This window comes from Mustelus asterias, chromosome 20, assembly GCF_964213995.1.
Source record: "Mustelus asterias chromosome 20, sMusAst1.hap1.1, whole genome shotgun sequence".
NCBI lineage: Eukaryota > Metazoa > Chordata > Chondrichthyes > Carcharhiniformes > Triakidae > Mustelus > Mustelus asterias.
Window position 1 is genome coordinate 1573922 of NC_135820.1, and position 17230 is coordinate 1591151.

A 17230-nucleotide genomic window follows, 5' to 3' on the forward strand; every position below is an offset into this window, starting at 1 on the left:
TCAGGGAGGGGTCGGGGATATAAATAGAGGCGGCGGGGCCGCACGGTGCTGAGTTTGCGGGAGGCTGAAGGAGGGAGAGGGAGGAGTGAGGCTGGGCGGACGGAGATAGTCAACAGAGTGTGGCAGAGGGAGCAAATCATTCTCAATTCATTTCAACCTTTCACACACTGAGGGACTGGAGCTGAAAGAAATAACTGAGGAGAGCGACAGCTACAATTTAAACTTCAATCATTCAGAGAAATTATTTAAACTGCCTGAGAGAGAAACAAGAGCAGAGATTAAATTACTGCAGATTATTTCATCAAATCATTAGATCTAAATTCAAGGAATCTTTTCCTGAAAGAATTTAAATTTAAATTTCATTATTTTGATTTGAATTTTATATTTGATAAATTGGTGAGAAAAATAATAATTCAGTTTAGAAATTTTATTCCCAGTTTATGAAATAGGAAAATTAGTTTGGAATAGTTTTGTATTGTAAGGATTTATTTGCATTTAGATTATTATTCGGCAAATTCAATTTATAAATTGTATTTAATATTTCAGATGCTTTTTAGATAATATTTGAATTTCCTGAGGGGAGACAGGAGCTGGTGTGTTTAATTTTAGTGAGAAAGAGATTGTGGTGGTGTTAGGCTGAGGGAAAGTCAGTAAAAAAGACAGCTTCAGACATTAGTACCATAAACATTAGACACTGCTGCTGATGGGAAAGTATTTAACTGAGATTGGACTTCATTTCAGATTGTGAGGGAACAAGAAAAGGAAGAAATAATAGACCTGGGACATAACTATTCAAAGACCTGTGGGGTAGATTAGCACAGAAAACATTCTCGGGAAAAGTCGAGTGAATCAGGTGCCCAGTTCTCAGGAAGGCGATGGGTAAAAGTAAGAGTGACAGAGCTGATAGTGGAGAGGGAAAGACCCTGTCTGAGCAGAGGAAATCCGAGGTAAGATCCTGGGAGACTTGAAATGGAAACCAGATAGAAAATGCTGGTCTGGTTATTTATTGCAGATTGAGATGGAGCACAGTGGTGAGCACTGCTGCCGCACAGCTCCATGCATCCGGGTTCAATTCCCGTGCTTGGGTCACCGTCTGTGTGGCGTTTGCACATTCTCCCCGTGTCTGCGTGGGTTTCCTCCGGGTGCTCCAGTTTCCTCCCACAGTTTGAAAGACGTGCTGGTTAGGGTGCATTGACCTGACCAGGCGACGGACTGAGGTGACTCGGTGAATTTCACAGTAACTTCATTGCAGTGTTAATGTACTTATTTGTGACGAATAAATAAATAAAATTCAGCTGGTCAGTTAGATATTTATTGCAGCTTGTGATGGGGTAGATTCAGCTGGTCAGTCACATTAATACTGTCAGTCGGGAGTGAGTGAGTTCCCCAGTGTGTCAATGGGATAAAAAATATCAATATTGATCAGAGACAATTCAGTCCATCTAATTGATCCTTCCTGTGGAAATATACAAAGTCCTTCTCAAAATATAAGTTTAAATTATTTTTTTCCTGCTATCTGACCAGGTGACTTTCAGTTCTTGATAATTTTCCCTGTGACATTAATTCTGAGCTTTCTTTTTCCAGGTTGATCCCAGTCCTGTTGTTCCAATTTAATTGAAAGCATGTTTTTGAATTTGCCTTTTTCATTCCATTCCATCTTAGCTCCCATCAAATATGGAGTGAACTTCCCTGGATATGAGGGGTGATCTGATCGAGGTGGTGCCTCTTGGCCTTGTCCAGTTCTGTTTTTAATGAGTCACAACCCCAAGATCACATGAATAACAATCTCACCATCACTTCATTGAATTGTTTTGTCGAGAAACTGTTCTTTATGTCAGTTTTCTACCGGTGATTATGGAGGCCTTGCTTTCGAGTGGATGTCACTCTTATACAGGATGGCAGAGCTGACAGGGAGGCTAACCCTACATTTATAGAGCTTATGTTGGTGAATATTACTGATTCAGTGATGAGTGAGGAATCACAATTGTTTTGCATTTCCAGATTACAGACCAGTTTAAAGACATTTCCGCTCACTTTTCCAAAGATGAATGGGCAGAGCTAAGTGAATGGGAAAAGGTCCGGTATAAGAATGTGAAGCGGAACTATGAGGCCATGCTTGCTATAGGTCTGTACAAAATCAGTGATGTTTTCCTTTCTACATTTCTCACTCCCCCTTCTGAAAACTTTGACACACACAGGCACAGCATTCTTCCGATGTTACACACAAGTGGACAATCTCTGAAGAGGACAGACATTTTGTCTGGGAATTTCCATTTCATCAGTGCTGAGACTTCAGGAATGAATATTGAGAAATTCCCCAGCATCAGGCTGTGAGCCTCTGAATATTAAACTAACGGCTGTGAAATAACCAGCTGAATTTCCAAATGTTCTTTCTTCTGTGCATCAGGAATGCTGCAGTGAAAAATCCTGTCTGAGTGTTAGCGGCAATGTGATGTGGGAGATGGGAAAGCTGATCCTTGCTCACCGGACCAGCTCATGTGTACTTTCCAGCAGGAAAACTGTATTGTCAAGAAATGTTAATCTCTCGATCGATATTTTTACTCCTTCCCAAGCTAAAGTCAGATCATTACTCCCAATGCTATGTCACTGTGCTGGAAATGAGCGAACTGCCCAACCCACATTGCATGTGGGAGTTTGTGATCTTTGTGAATTTAAAACAAATTCAGACATTGATAGGATGCAGAGCTGGGCCGAAAAATGGCAGATGGAGTTTAACCGTGAGAAGTGCGAGGTGATTCATTTGGTAGGACAAATTTGAATGCGGATTACAGGGTCAACGGCAGGACTCTGAGGAATGTGGAGGAACAGAGAGATCTTGGGGTTCATATCCACAGATCTCTGAAGGTTGCACTCAAGTGGATAGAGCCGTGCAGAAGGCCTATAGTGTGTTAGCGTTTATATAGGAGGGATGTCCGAGGTAGGTGCTTTACTCAGAGAGTGGTTGGGGATGGAATGGACTGCCTGCTGTGATAGTGGAGTCAGACACTTTTGGAACTTTCAAGCGGTTATTAGATAGGCACATGGAGCACACCAGAATGATAGGGAGTGGGATAGCTTGATCTTGGTTTCGGACAAAGCTCGGCATAACATAGAGGGCTGAAGGGCCTGTGCTGTGCTGTACTGTTCTATGTTCTAAACTATTATTGTGCAGAACATTTTCACAAATAATCGACTTTAAGAAGCTGACAGCTTTCATGTTATGAGATTCTTTCCAGCCCCACTAATCTCTATCAAGCAAACTACTGAATGTAGCTGAAAGTGTGTTTGGTAGCAGTCTTCCTCAGCACCTGTCATTGCAGTTTTGAAAGATGCGTGAGGGTATGTACACTTTTCCCTCACATCCTCCCTTCCTTGAGAGGACAGCTTCCAAACCGATGATGCACCAGTGTCTCCAACAATTGATTTCCAATCGATATTGGCCATTTTACACCATAATGAAATATAATGATTTATATCAGAGAGCTAATGGCCTTCACAGAAAGGTAAAATTGTGACCTCTTGTCATGATTGGTTTGTAACCACAGATTTGTGTAGAAATTACCATGAACGGTAAATGAGCGAACAACTCAATATCCACATTCATAAAGGTAAAGATTACCCTGGTTGATATAAGGAGGAATATTGCAGTTCGGAAGAAGACAGAGACTGTTTGAAAGCAGTGGAGAGGCGGTGTGCAGTGGTATTGTCACTGGACTCGTAATCCAGGGCAATGCTCTGGGGATCCGAGTTTTATCCCTCCATGGCAGAGGGTGCAATTTGAATTCGATAAAATCTGGAAATAACAATTTAACGATGACCATGAAACCATTGTTGTAAAACTCTCCCATCTGGTTCACTAATCCTTTAGGGAGGGAAATCTCTCATCTGCCTACATGTGACTCCAACCCTACAGCATTGTGGTTCATTCTTAACTGCCCTCTGAAATGACCGAGCAAGCCACTCAGTTCAATTAGGGATGGGCAATAAATGTTGGCCCAACCAGTGATGCCCAAATCTCATGAAAAAAAAAGTAAAGTGAAGAGTACTATTCTGTTTCACTTGATGGAGAAATGAATGGAACTGGGTGAAAAATTGAAGTTTCCTCCCTCACTCCTTCTCTATATAGATTCTAGCACAGGTATAATGGAGGCAAACTGTGCATCTCAGATGTCATTATTGCCCTGCCTTTCCGGGCAGTAAGAAGTCTCACAACACCAGGTTCAAGTCCAACAGGTTTATTTACTCCTCAGGATCAGAGAGTGACCATCAGCTGTCACAAATGTAAAGCTCCTTTCTTTCAACTCTGCAATTGGTGGAATAGGGATCAGTGAGGTACCAGAAATAACAACTTTGAGAAGACTCTTCGATGTCATGGGTCTGAGTGCTATGTTTCCAGCACTCTAGCATGAGATGAAATCCCCTTTTCATCTGAGGAGGTTGGGCAGAATTTAAATTCAGTTGCCAAAGGTGGAAAGAAACTCTCTGTACTACCCTTTCCTGATATTCTAAAATGGTTGGATTAATTCAGCATGTACCTAATGTCAGTAAGCGAAGTCAAATTAAATACTGCAGGTAATTGGAATATTTTAATTTTTGCAGGATTGAATGCACCAAAGCCAGCATTCATGTCAAGACATGGCAGGGGGCGTCAACCTCCTGTGTATGAATCTAGTAATTCAGATGAAGATTGGACACCTAAACGTCTTGTGAAAAACCCACCACGTAAATTGAAAATGTTTTCTTCATGAAAATATTCAAAGCACTTTTTGTTCACCCTGATTATAATCAGTCTTGCCTTGAGCTCGTCAAGGACAGTTACTTTACTGTGAGTTTTAGACAGCCGGAAGATAAATAAATTGAATGACATTTTTCTTTAGTTTTGTGTATAACTCTCACTTTCATTGAGGGAGCAGAATTCAGCGTAAATTGTTCGCCTTCTGTGTTTTCAAAGGAGTTGAACATCTTTTGCCAGAGTGGGACTGGAACCCGAGGACCAATCAGATTAAATGTGTGATGCTAACTTTTGTGTATATTCATTTGATAAGACAAAATGAACTAAAAATCATTAAATGGATGACAGTCTGTGATGGGACAATGTAACTGAGCCAAAAATTCAAAGGAAATTGAACTAACTGAACAGAAATATAATTTCCTTGGGTGATGATTCAGCCCAGCCCCAGAGGCTTCCACCAGTCTCTGAGAACTGGAAACATTTTGCGTGTACCTGTATATGGACATAGGAAATTAATGTAAGCTTTCTTTGTCTAATTTTTAAGTTTATTTATGTTTTGATCTGACTTTAGATACAGAATGTTACATATTTCTGGAATTGCCGCTCTGCTAACATAAAAAGCAGAAACATGTGAAAACAGAAATCTAAACTATCATTATTATTCTTTCAAAGAGGTGAGAAGCTTGAAGCTTCCTTTCAAGAATGAAGATAGCAAGAAGACTGAGAATGTTTCCATCAGAAAGGTAATTCAATGGACAGAAATTCTATCGAGACAATTATATCCAGATGGAAACAAGCTGTTCGATATTCACTGCAGGCCTGTCAGCATCAGAAAGATATCGAGCTGCAGGATCCCATCTCTAACTTTAACCAGCTGTTCGCCTTCAGACTGAAATTGACCTCTCCACACTTTCAGCATTTTCTGTCTTCATTTATTTAATATCAGCTCATTGGGCGTGACCAGCTAGTCCATCCCTAATTGCCCTTGAGATGGTGGTGATGAGGTACCTTCTTGAGCTGCTGCCATCCACATGGTGTAGGTACACCCTCAGTGCTTGTAGGGATCGATTCCCGGCTTGGGTCACTGTCTGTGTGGAGTTTGCACATTCTCCTCATGCCTGCGTGGGTTTCCTCCGGGTGCTCCGGTTTCCTCCCACAGTCCAAAGATGTGCGGGTTAGGTTGATTGGCCATGCTAAAATTGCCCCTTTGTGTCCTGGGATGCGTAGATTCGAGGGATTAGCGGGTAAAATATGTAGGGATATGGGGGTAGGACCTGGGTGGGATTGTGGTCGGTGCAGTGTCGATGGGCCGAATGGCCTCTTTCTGTACTGTAGGGTTTCTATGATTTCTATGGTTTGTATGATAGAGTTCCAGGATTTTAACCCACCCTTTTCCAACACTTAATGTTTCCTTTTATCAATGTGACATGCCTGCTCAGTGTCCCTGGTAACTTAATTGTACTTGTACTTACATTCTGTAACTGCAGTTTGTCCTGTTTGAATTTCATGACTTGGGGATTCGGAAAATTAACTTTTCGTAATGTTGTTGATGAATAAATTGTTCCAAATTTCTTAGATGGTGGACATTAACTTTATTTGTAACCATGAGGCTCCAGAGTATGGTTCACAAAGATAAACCTCAGTGATCATTGATAAGTCACTGAAAGCTACAGCTGGGCTGAATCAGGGTCACTGCAGTTTTGACGTCTTGAGCTCCACTGGAAAAATCAGTTTGTGTGTGGTGTTGGAAGGCATCATGATCAAGCTCTCATTTCATGATCTCTGAGTCTTGATTTTCTTGTTAATATTTGCTGTGTAGTGATTTGAACAAGAGAATGGATAATAATTAACACCGATAGAGCATACTTTAATTTCGTCAGAAAAGCTGAGCGAATGAAAGAAAACCGAGTATAGTATCTGATTATTATTTACTCACACAGATAATTCCTCAATTGTGGATTTTCTTTCTGTAATTGCCTTGTAGACATGTGGATGTGCTTAAATTCAAATAGATAGTGCCATGTGTGAGAAATTTCCAGTTGCTTGTGTACCTCAGGTAGAATTCTATGTTGTTTGTTGGACAAAACTACTTCTCTTCCAGCGATTGTGCATGAGTTTGCTCCAATTGCTGATATCAGCGAACAGAACACAGGAGGATTGTATCAAACCTGGGAACTTTCTGAAATGTTAAGCTTGATGCTACACTGGTGAGCGACTGGTTTTCTCAGATGGGTTGTGGGACACCTTTGATTAGGAAATATATCATAAATAACGGAGTGGATTATCGATAAATACAAATACAAAAAATGAAAAATCCACATTTTCTCCATTTAGAACCAAAAAGATCCATCATCGATTGCATCCCCTTCAGAAGAGGATAAAAATGATGGCTTTGGGGGCTTCCCGAATGACACTGTCTCAGCTATGGAAGAGACAGTTTCCGTTAAAAATATCAACAAAGAAACAGGTACATTAGTTTGGGAAAGTGATGCTCGTAGTGAATCCAATATAGGTTTTTGTCCTGGAATAAAGGATTTCAGTAATGTAGACTGATTTTAAATACTTGGGGAAATTTCAAGGATGATTTTCTCTATGTCGAATATGTAGTAGGGAAAATGCTTGAATCTATCATCAAGGAAAAAATAGCGAGACATCTGGATATAAATTGTCTCATTGGAAAGAAGCAGTGTGGGTTCATGAAGGTCAGGTCATGTTTGACTAATTTGGTGGAATTCTTTGAGAACTTTACATGCGCAGTGGACAATGGGGAACCTGTGAATGTGGTGTATCTGGATTTCCAGAAGACATTCGACAAGGTGCCTGCATTAGATAAACGTGCAGGTGTTGCGGGGAATGCATGGATAGAGGATTGGTTCACTAACAGAAAGCAAAGAGTGGGGGTAAATGGGTGTTTTTCTGCTTGGCGACCAGTGACGAATGGTGTACCTCAAGGATCAGTGTTGAGACTGCAATTGTTTACGATTTGGAGTTGGTGACCAAGTGTAATGTGTCCAAATTTGCAGATGACGCTAAGATGAGTGGCAGAGCAAAGTGTGCAGAGGATGTTGATTGTCTGCAAAGGGATATAGATAGTCTAAGTGAGTGGGCAAGGGTCTGGCAAATGGAGTGCAATGTTGGTAAATGTGAGGTCATCCATTTTGGTAGGAGTAACAGCAAAATGGACCAATTTTTAAATGGTATGAAATTGCAGCATGCTGCTGTGCAGAGGGACCTGGGTGTCCTTGTGCATGTATCATATGGTTTGCAGGTGCAGTAGGTAATTAAGAAGGCAAATGGAATTTTGTCACGCATTACGAGAGGGCTGGAGTTTAAAAACAGCGAGGTTATGTTGCACCTGTATAAGGTGCTGGTGAGGCCACACCTGGAGTGCTGTGTACAGTTTTGGTCTCCTTACTTGAGAAGTGATACACTGGCACTGGAGGGGGTGCAGAGTTGATTCACGAGGTTGATTTCGAAGTTGAGGGGGTGGGCCTATGAGGAGAGACTGAGTGGACCGGGGCTGTACTCTTTGGAATTCAGAAGAATGAGGGGAGATCTGATAGAAACATATAAGATTATGAAGAGAATACATAAGATAGAAGCAGGGAAGTTGTTTCCACTGGCAGGTGAATCTAGAACTAGGGGGGCATAGGCTCAAAATAAGGGGGAGCAGATTTAGGACTGAGTTGAGGAGGAACTTCTTCAGAGAAAGGGTTGTGAATCTGTGGAATTCCCTGCCCAGTGAAGTAGTTCAGGTAGCAGGCTACCTCATTGAATGTTTTGAAGGCAAGGATAGATACATTTTTGAACAGTAAAGGAATTAAGGGTTATGGTGAGTGGGCGGGTAAGTGGAGCTGAGTCCACAAAAAAATCAGCCATGATCTTATTGAATGGCGGAGCAGGCTTGAGGGGCCAGGTGACCTACTCCTGCTCCTAGTTCTTATGTTCTTGTGTTAATGTGACCAGTGCAGGAGTGATTGAAGTTGTACCAACTGCCTGTCCATCTGTACTATGTAAATATCTTCAATGTCTGCTGTTCAAACAGACAACGTTTTGTGTACGAAGAATTACAGTTGATTTGTTCAAGTTCTGTCCATGATGTTTTTGATTTATTCCGCAGTTGCTTGTGCTGGAAATAGTGTGGGATCTTCAAATCAACAGACGACCAAAGAGATTGAAAGTAGAAGATACAATTTAAGAAATAGAGAGGGAAAAGTTTACACCGAAGAAAGAGAACTTTGTGATGATGACTACTTGTGTATGTACAAAGTATCCAATCTTTGTATCAGGAAGAATTTATTGGGAGGGTTAGTCTGATGACATAAGGCCTTGGTAAGCCAGGGCATTGCGACAGCAATACAGCACAGCGTAGTGGCAGGGGAGGAGTGAAGGCCTGTGTTTGCCTGGCACTAATTCTTCTTCACTAACTTAATATAATCACAAAAATAATCCCAAACTGCTGGTTATAATTCTGAAATTGTGCAATAAAATAGAATATGACTTCTTGCTTTTGTAAACTCAAATCCTCTGGTTACAGGAATAACAGCCTTTGTCTATTTTCGGCAATACATTTCATTACATTTATTCAATATACTTTAAGAATCAAGTTTGGAGTCCCTCAGTATGGGATGGTATGTGGGTAGTGACAATTTGTAATTGTCTCTGTAATTGTAGCTTGTTATTGCACGCATGATATTCAGCCTTCCTTGAAATTCAGTCTCCACTTTCAAAGTTCCAGTGCTGTCCATGCACATCTTTTCAGGCGGAGCTTAGTTGGAGATACTTTTGCCAGAGTTTGCATTGTTATTGTTCCCGATATCAGTGTTGCCTCTTGGAGTGAAGGACTGAACACCTTTCCCACAACAAACCCCTTTGTACAACAGAATGGGGAAGATCTGACTGGCACTGGATGTTATTTTCAGTAAGGGAAGGTATCCAGCCACTTTCACCATCTGATCAATCACAGAAAGATCCTGCTTCTATTTGCAAACTGAATTGCAATTATACAATAAAGACCGATGATAGGTCATCTTCCCCTTCTCAGAAAAAGCCCCATCACATTTATAAACCCTGAATAATGAACTTAAATCCTGATTGATCTTTAATTAATTTGTTTTCTGATAGTTTGTGAAGATTGTGAGACATTCTTCATTGAAGAATGTCCTGTGCATGGTCCTCCAATATTCATCAAGGACATGGTTGTTGAATTCAGCCAACCAGACAGAGCACGCTTAACCCTTCCAGAGGGTCTGAGCATCGCAACTTCAAAAATTCGAAAAGCGGGTCTTGGTGTATGGAATGAAGGAAAGATTATTCCCAAAGGAGTTCACTTTGGACCTTATGAAGGAGTCATATCAAATGAAGAGTCAGCTGCTGTCAGTGGATATTCATGGATGGTGAGTTCTGAAAATGGTTCTCAACTTTCTTACTTGTTTCAAGAGAAAGTTCAGGCTTTATCTGAATGCAGTTTCAACAAGTTATTTAAGATTTCTGTTCCTGGTTGCTACTGGATGGAACTGATAAATAGAAAACAAGCGAAGACAAATCAGCTTTATTGAGCTTTACCTGATGTGAAGGATGAATCTAATTCAAATTGGAATGAGGTAAGAGAAGACTGAAACAATATTGTCAGGATTTGAGCATCTTGGCCTCAGCCAATCTCCCAGGGCCCAAATGATCACCCTGAACGCATCCATCTCTCGAGCCGATTGGGCTGATTTATTCATTTGGTTTGAAAACATGTAGATATGTTCACAAGTGCAGACTGGATTACTGGATTTGCACATTGGAGGTCTGGCAGCAGCCAAGGAAAGCTTTGAGTCGGAATCACCACTGACAGAAAACAAAAAGCAAATACACCTCAATCAGGCTGAAACCCACGAAACACCACAACAGGATAAATCATTTTAATTCACCCCACTGGGACCAAAGATACATCCAAGTTAATTGCAGCATTCTACAGAGATCCTTTGTCAATATTAAGAAAGCAATCAAAAGTCAAAATTTTTCAAGATCATACACTTCACCACTGTCAATGAGAATGGAGAATTTGGTGCTTGGCCAAATCTCCATTCACAGCAGCGGGACTGGAGAATCCCAGACACGGGTGAGATTGGAGAATTCAGGCCCAGAGCTTCATCTGGACAAAACGCCTCTCACTGAAGACCAACTCAGACCCCCCCAACCTCTCGCCTTTAGATTAAATCTCTTCCCCCAGCCGAAAATTCGTCATTCGGATAAATCTCAGCTGTTGTCCGAGGCAAATTTTGATTTCTATCTGTCCCTGTTTGTCTTCCGTTATCCCACTCATTCCTTATTTCTAATCACTTTTCATTTCACTGCTCACACCTTCTCTCCTTTTTCTCACCTCTCTCCTCAGCTGATTTTGCAATCCTCCTGTCCCTCTGCTCTCTCTTCTACCCCTCAACCAGTTCCTCTTCCTTCATTCTCCTTCTTTTCAATCTCTTGTTCTCTATCTTCCCTCCCCTTCACTTTATTGATATTCTTTTGCACACATGAGGAAGTGAACATTGGAAATCAGGATAATTTGTTCTTTGGCTGAGTTGAGACTATCATGGGTCTCTCGTTGACGGTTGCCTTGATTTTTTACAAAACTAACACGATTTCCCAATGTTGGGGAAGTGGTGCCATGAGGGAGCGATGAGTTAGTCTTTGAGATATCTGAGTGGGAAATGGTCAGCACGGAGTAGGCTAAGGTTAGGAGGAAGTTGTGGAAGAGGTGGCAACATGACAGAGAGCATTGATATCTTCACTTAGTTCAGGGATTATTCCTCAAAAGTGTGTTAATCATGGTTCAGGGTAAGCACATTCCTCTTGAGAAAGGATATACTGGCACTGGAATGTGTGCAGAGGAGATTTACTCGGTTGATTCCGGAGTTGAAAGGGTTGGCTTATGAGGAGTGACTGAGTAGACAGGGGCTATACTCATTGGAATTCAGAAGAATGAGGGGAGATCTTGTAAGCTTATGAAGGGAACAGATAAGACAGAAGCAGAGAAGTTGTTTCCACTGGCTGGTGAAACTAGAACTAAGGGGCATAGTTTCAAAATAAGCGGGAACAGATTTAGGACTGTGTTGAGGAGGAACTTCTTCACACAAAGGGTTGTGAATCTGTGGAATTCCTTGCCCAGTGAAGCAGTTGAGGCTACCTCACTGAATGCTTTTAAGGCAAAGATAGATAAATTTTTGAACAGTAAAGGAATTAAGGGTTGTGGTGCGCGGGTGGGTAAGTGGAGCTGAGTCCACAAAAAGATCAGCCATGATCTTGTTTTGAATGGCAGAACAGGCTCGAGGGGCCAGATGGCCTACTCTGGCTCCTAGTTCTTATATTCCTATGTACAATATTGGCTTGATGACAGAAGACAGAGGGTGGTTGTAGAGGGTTGTTTTTCAAACTGGAGGCCTGTGACCAGCGGTGCGCCTCAAGGATCAGTGCTGGGTCCATTGTTATTTGTCATTTATATTAATGATTTGGATGAGAACCTAGGAGGCATGGTTAGTAAGTTTGCAGATGACACCAAGGGTGGTGGCATAGTGGACAGTGAAGAAGATTATCTCGGATTGCAACGGTATCTTGTTCAATTGGGCCAGTGGGCTGACAAATGGCAGATGGAGTTTAATTTAGATAAATGCGAGGTGATGCATTTTGGCAGATCGAACCAGGGCAGGGCTTACTCAGTTAATGGTAGGGCGATGGGTAGAGTTATAGAACAAAGAGATCGAGGGGTAGGTACAGGTTCATAGCTCCTTGAAAGTGGAGTCACAGGTGAACAGTGTGGCGATGAAGGCATTCGGCATGTTTGGTTTCATCGGTCAGAACATTGAATACAGGAGTTGGGACATCTTGTTGAAGTTGTTCAAGACATTGGTAAGGCCACAATTGGAATATTGTGCACCCTATTATAGAAAGTTCTGGTCACCCTATTATAGAAAGTATATTATTAAACTAGAAAGAGTGCAGTAAAGATTTACTTGGATGCTCCCGGAACTTGATGGTTTGAGTTATAAGGAGAGGCTGGATAGACTGGGACTTTTTTCCTTGGAGTGCAGGAGGCTTATTAGGATGTTATAGAGGTTGATAAAATAATGAGGGGCGTAGATCAGCGAGATAGTCAATATCTGTTACCAAATGCGGGCAAATGGGACTAGCTTAGTGGTTGAAAGAAAGACAGCATGGACAAGTTGGGTCGAACGACCTGTTTCCATGCTGTAAACCTCTATGGCTCGAAGACTGACTTTGTGAAGCTCCGTGAAACTGTTCACCACCTCTGTGTTTGTAGCTTGTATGCAGCTCTGGGCTTTCTAATTCAATGGAATAATCACAGAAATCAGATAAGGGTTTGGTTAAGTTTTATTGCAAGAAGTGAGAGGCCATGACCAACTCTTTGCCATTTGTATTCAGCTTGATGACTTTGATCAAGATCAAATTGATTTTCTAAACTTTGAATAATCTTTTATGAAAATACCTTTCTGCAGATCAGTAAAGGCAAGCAGGATTTTGAATATATTGACGCGAAGGATGAATCTAATTCAAATTGGATGAGGTAAGGGAAAACTGATACAATATTGTCCTGATTTGAGCACCTTGGCCCCAGCCAATCTTCCCGAGGCTGAATGATCACCCTGAAGCCATCCCTGTCTCTCCAGCTGATTGGACTGATTTTCTCATTCCTCCCTCTGACTCACAGTGTTTTCCTCTTTGCTCTACAATCCTCAGCTGCAGCATGATGCCGCAGGAGTTTCTGCTCCACAGCCAGACAGCCTCTCAGTCTGGGTGGCTGTGGCAACATTCAAACACAGCAATGAACAGCCTGGATCTACCTTTGTGCAGATTTGCAAATAACTAATTTTACACAAACTGAGGGTCCAGAGCCTTTGAATTTAAACATGTGCATAGTTCCGAGTGAGTATTCAGGAGATGAAGGGAGTTGGGCAGTGAGATGGTTTCCGAGTAAAGATCCCAGCAGGGTATCCTTGTCCCTTGACATGTGTTTAATATGTGACATGGTGCCTGACAAATGGCTTGCTGCAAAATACTCGGCTTATTCTAGAAGAGGAAGTGCAGCAGGAAGACTCTGAAACCAGCAAATGCATATTTCTGGACACGTCTACCACCTCCCCGAAAATCCACCCCCTCCCCCCATCCATCTTCCCAGAAATGTTGAGGTGACTGTTTTTGACACCTACACTGAAGTGATTGGTCTCCACTGAGACCACTGGTCTCCTTCTGACAGTGTGCTTGAAGGTGAAATTTGGCAATGGGTGGAGATATCCCCTGTTATTGTCACACACGACACGAACATGTTTCTCATTGTGTATTGATGCAACAATGTGAACTGAGCTTTCACCAGTTGAGTATTCACTTATGTTCCAGATTTGTTAACTGTGCCAGGAAGGAGGAGGAGCAGAACCTTGTGGCCTTTCAGCACCAAGGCAAAATTTACTACAGGACCTGCAAGCCTGTTCCTCCTCGCTGTGAGCTGCTGGTCTGGTATGGGGATGAATATGCAAAGGAACTGGGCATCAAATGGATGACAATGTGGAATTCAAAACAGCAATCGAAATGTAAGAATTCTGACCAAAATTGGGAACTTAGGTGAAAGATTCTTTTGTTTTCTGTGATAATGTCATTGTGACAAAGTGCCACATTATAGACTTGTTTACAAAGTGAAATCTGCGGTGTTAATGGTGCAGTTGTACAGTAGGCAGAAAATCAATCCGGGCTTCCCAAACTTCTCGTGCTGTAGAATCTTAGTGACCTCCCCAGTGCACCAGGGAGCCACAAGACTTCTCTTAATATCGACGCCCCTTTTTGTCATGAAATAGGTTCAAACATAGGAACCAAATGTAAACAAGTCTTTTCTGACTACATCTGTGCACTTGTACGGATTTATGAAGAGGAACATGGTCACAAATACATTCACCAGCTACATGACCCTCTCACATTTACCCCTGACCAAAACACCCTCCCACGCTCCAACATTGTCCCTGGAAGTAATACCCAGTTTCAGAGGCGGTAATCTGGAAAGTCTCATTTTAAAACATATTTAATTCTTACATTTTCTCACCTTTAATGGGAGGAATGATGCTGGAAAGCTGATGCCTGTATTGGACACATACACACTCACCCTCCCAAACACTGACTTCCCCTCTCTCACACACACCCTACCGCCCTGTCTCACACACTCTACTCTCTCACTCAAGTGCACTCACTCCCTCTCACACACACTCAACTCCTCCTCATTCATACTCAATGCCCTCCCTCACACACGCTCTTCACCGTCTCTCACGCACACTCTGCTCTTCCCCTCACACTCACTCCGTCGCACACACTCACTCATCCTCTCACACACACACACTCCATTTCCCACACACTCTAACTCCCTCACAATCACTAACTCCCTCTCTCATACACTCACCCCCCCGCACACTCACACACGACCTTCCTCTCTCGTAAACACTCACTCGCTCTCTCTCACAAACTCACCCGTCTCTCATACTCATCCTCTCTCTCTGTGATACACTCACCCCTCTTAACGCACACTGAACTCCCTCTCTCACACACACACACAGATACTCATTCCCTTATCGCATCCACGCACACTCCCTCTCACACACACACACACACACACACACACTCACCCTCTCTCACACAACTGGGAGTGTTTCAGATCCGACTTTTAGACCCGTTCTCAGGCACCCCCATACACATTCTGCCTGCAGAAATATCAGCAATTCCTATTCGTGCTTCAGAAGCCTGTGGGCAGGGCTTAACGCACCCAAATTCCTGCTGCTCCGATCGGCACCTTGAACTGTGCATGTGCAGTAAAAATAAATGTTAGAATGTGGCTCCCCTGACACAACGCTCCCAGGCCGGATAATGCCTCCCCCTGGTCCCCAAAGACATTGCCCCAACATAACTGACCCCCTTATCTCCCCACCCCCTCCGCCACCCAGACCGATCGTGGGCCCCTCCTGCCCCTTTCCCTTCACCAATCTCAGGCAGAGTGGCAGCAGGCCCCCCTACCCCTTCACTGATCAGAGGCAGAGTGGCAGTGGGTCTCCCTTCCCCTTCACTGATCACAGGCAGAGTGGCAGCGGATCTCTCTTCCTCTTCACTGATCACAGGCAGAATGGCAGCGGACCCCCCCATTCCCCTCCACTGATCTCAAGCAGAGAGCTGTTGGAACACCTGCCCCCTCCCCACCCACCACCCACCGATCTCAGGCAGAGAGCCGTCGAACGCTTGGCACTTACCTTCTCACTAACCGGAGCACCCGAATCGGACGTTTGTGGAACATGTCCGTTTTGTGCCGATTCTGGATGGGTGAACACGGTGGTAAAGGGGGAAGTGCCGATAACGTTGGGCGTGCAGCCCATTGTCAATTTAAATACATTTAAATGGCTGTCACACCAGTTTCAGGCGCAGTCCCGATCACAGCCATTTTCAGGCTTTGGTAAAGGGGGAACCGGCGCAGAGGCGGACGCGGATCGTGCTACTCCCCTCACACCCGACTTTACCCAATTTTACTTGATAGTAAAACGTGGCCTGGAGACAATGTGCAGTCTCGCACGCTTTGAAAGACAGGACCTCTGACAGTCCAGCACTCCTTCACTGCAGCATCGTGCTGTCAGTCTGGATGACATGCACAAATCTCTTTAATGGGCCACTTGAGTTCTGCTGCTACTGGTGGATCTTTATGCCAGTTTCAAGCTCCTGGCTTGGACCTAACGCCAGAACAGTTTAGACTCAATGTTTTAGAGCTATAACTGCAGCTGCTCCGACAGCAACAGGTGAAGGGCTGCCAAATACGATCCGGGTGAAGACTTCAGGAGGAGGCTCGCCTGTGGATCGGGATAACCTCATGAAGAAGGTGTTGTTCGAGTGCTGTGGATTCCAAGCAGCAGACTTCTACGGTGTGGCGCAGTACAACAAGCAGCCATTTGTTGATGTCAGCTTCAAAAGCCTGACAGCGTTGAAGGAAAAAGGCAAAGAGGGGCCCCTCCCTATACTGACAGCGGAGCCTCTGTTCACCATTATGTTGCAGCGGAACCGGGTTATCACCTTCCAAATGTATAACCCCTTCGTCCCTGCGGCGGACATGTTGACATTCCTCTCCAGGTATGTGGAGGTGAAGGGAGAGAGCGTGGATGTGATGGACAAGTATGGGTCTGGACATGTAAAAGACAGGTGAAAGTCACCCTGAAGACCGACCCCAAGGGAGGCTTTCTGCACCCCCTCCAATTTTGCCATTGGAGGGAATTGAGGCTTCCTCTATTACACGGGGCAGCCATGAGTGTGCCGCATCTGTGGGAAAACCGGCCATTCTGCCGCAAGTTGCAGCACCACCTTCTGCAGAAACTGCTTGCAGGAGGGACACTCAACAAATGACTGCAAAGAAAGCAAATGCTGCAACCTGTGCGGGGGCTGGCCATGTCTACAAGATCTGCCCCAAACGAAAGCTAACCTATGTCCAGA

At 43.4% G+C, this 17230-nt stretch overlaps 1 protein-coding gene across 1 annotated transcript; it reads left to right on the forward strand.

Moving 5' to 3' along the window:
* Positions 1-875: 875 nt before the first annotated feature.
* LOC144508711 (histone-lysine N-methyltransferase PRDM7-like) lies at positions 876-16946 on the forward strand. The gene is made up of 10 exons (XM_078237020.1): positions 876-947; positions 2002-2125; positions 4600-4722; positions 5405-5475; positions 7067-7199; positions 8853-8990; positions 9857-10128; positions 13228-13295; positions 14126-14316; positions 16528-16946. Exons 1-10 carry the CDS (start codon positions 876-878, stop codon positions 16944-16946), a joined length of 1611 nt encoding a protein of 536 aa, XP_078093146.1.
* Positions 16947-17230: the final 284 nt, after the last annotated feature.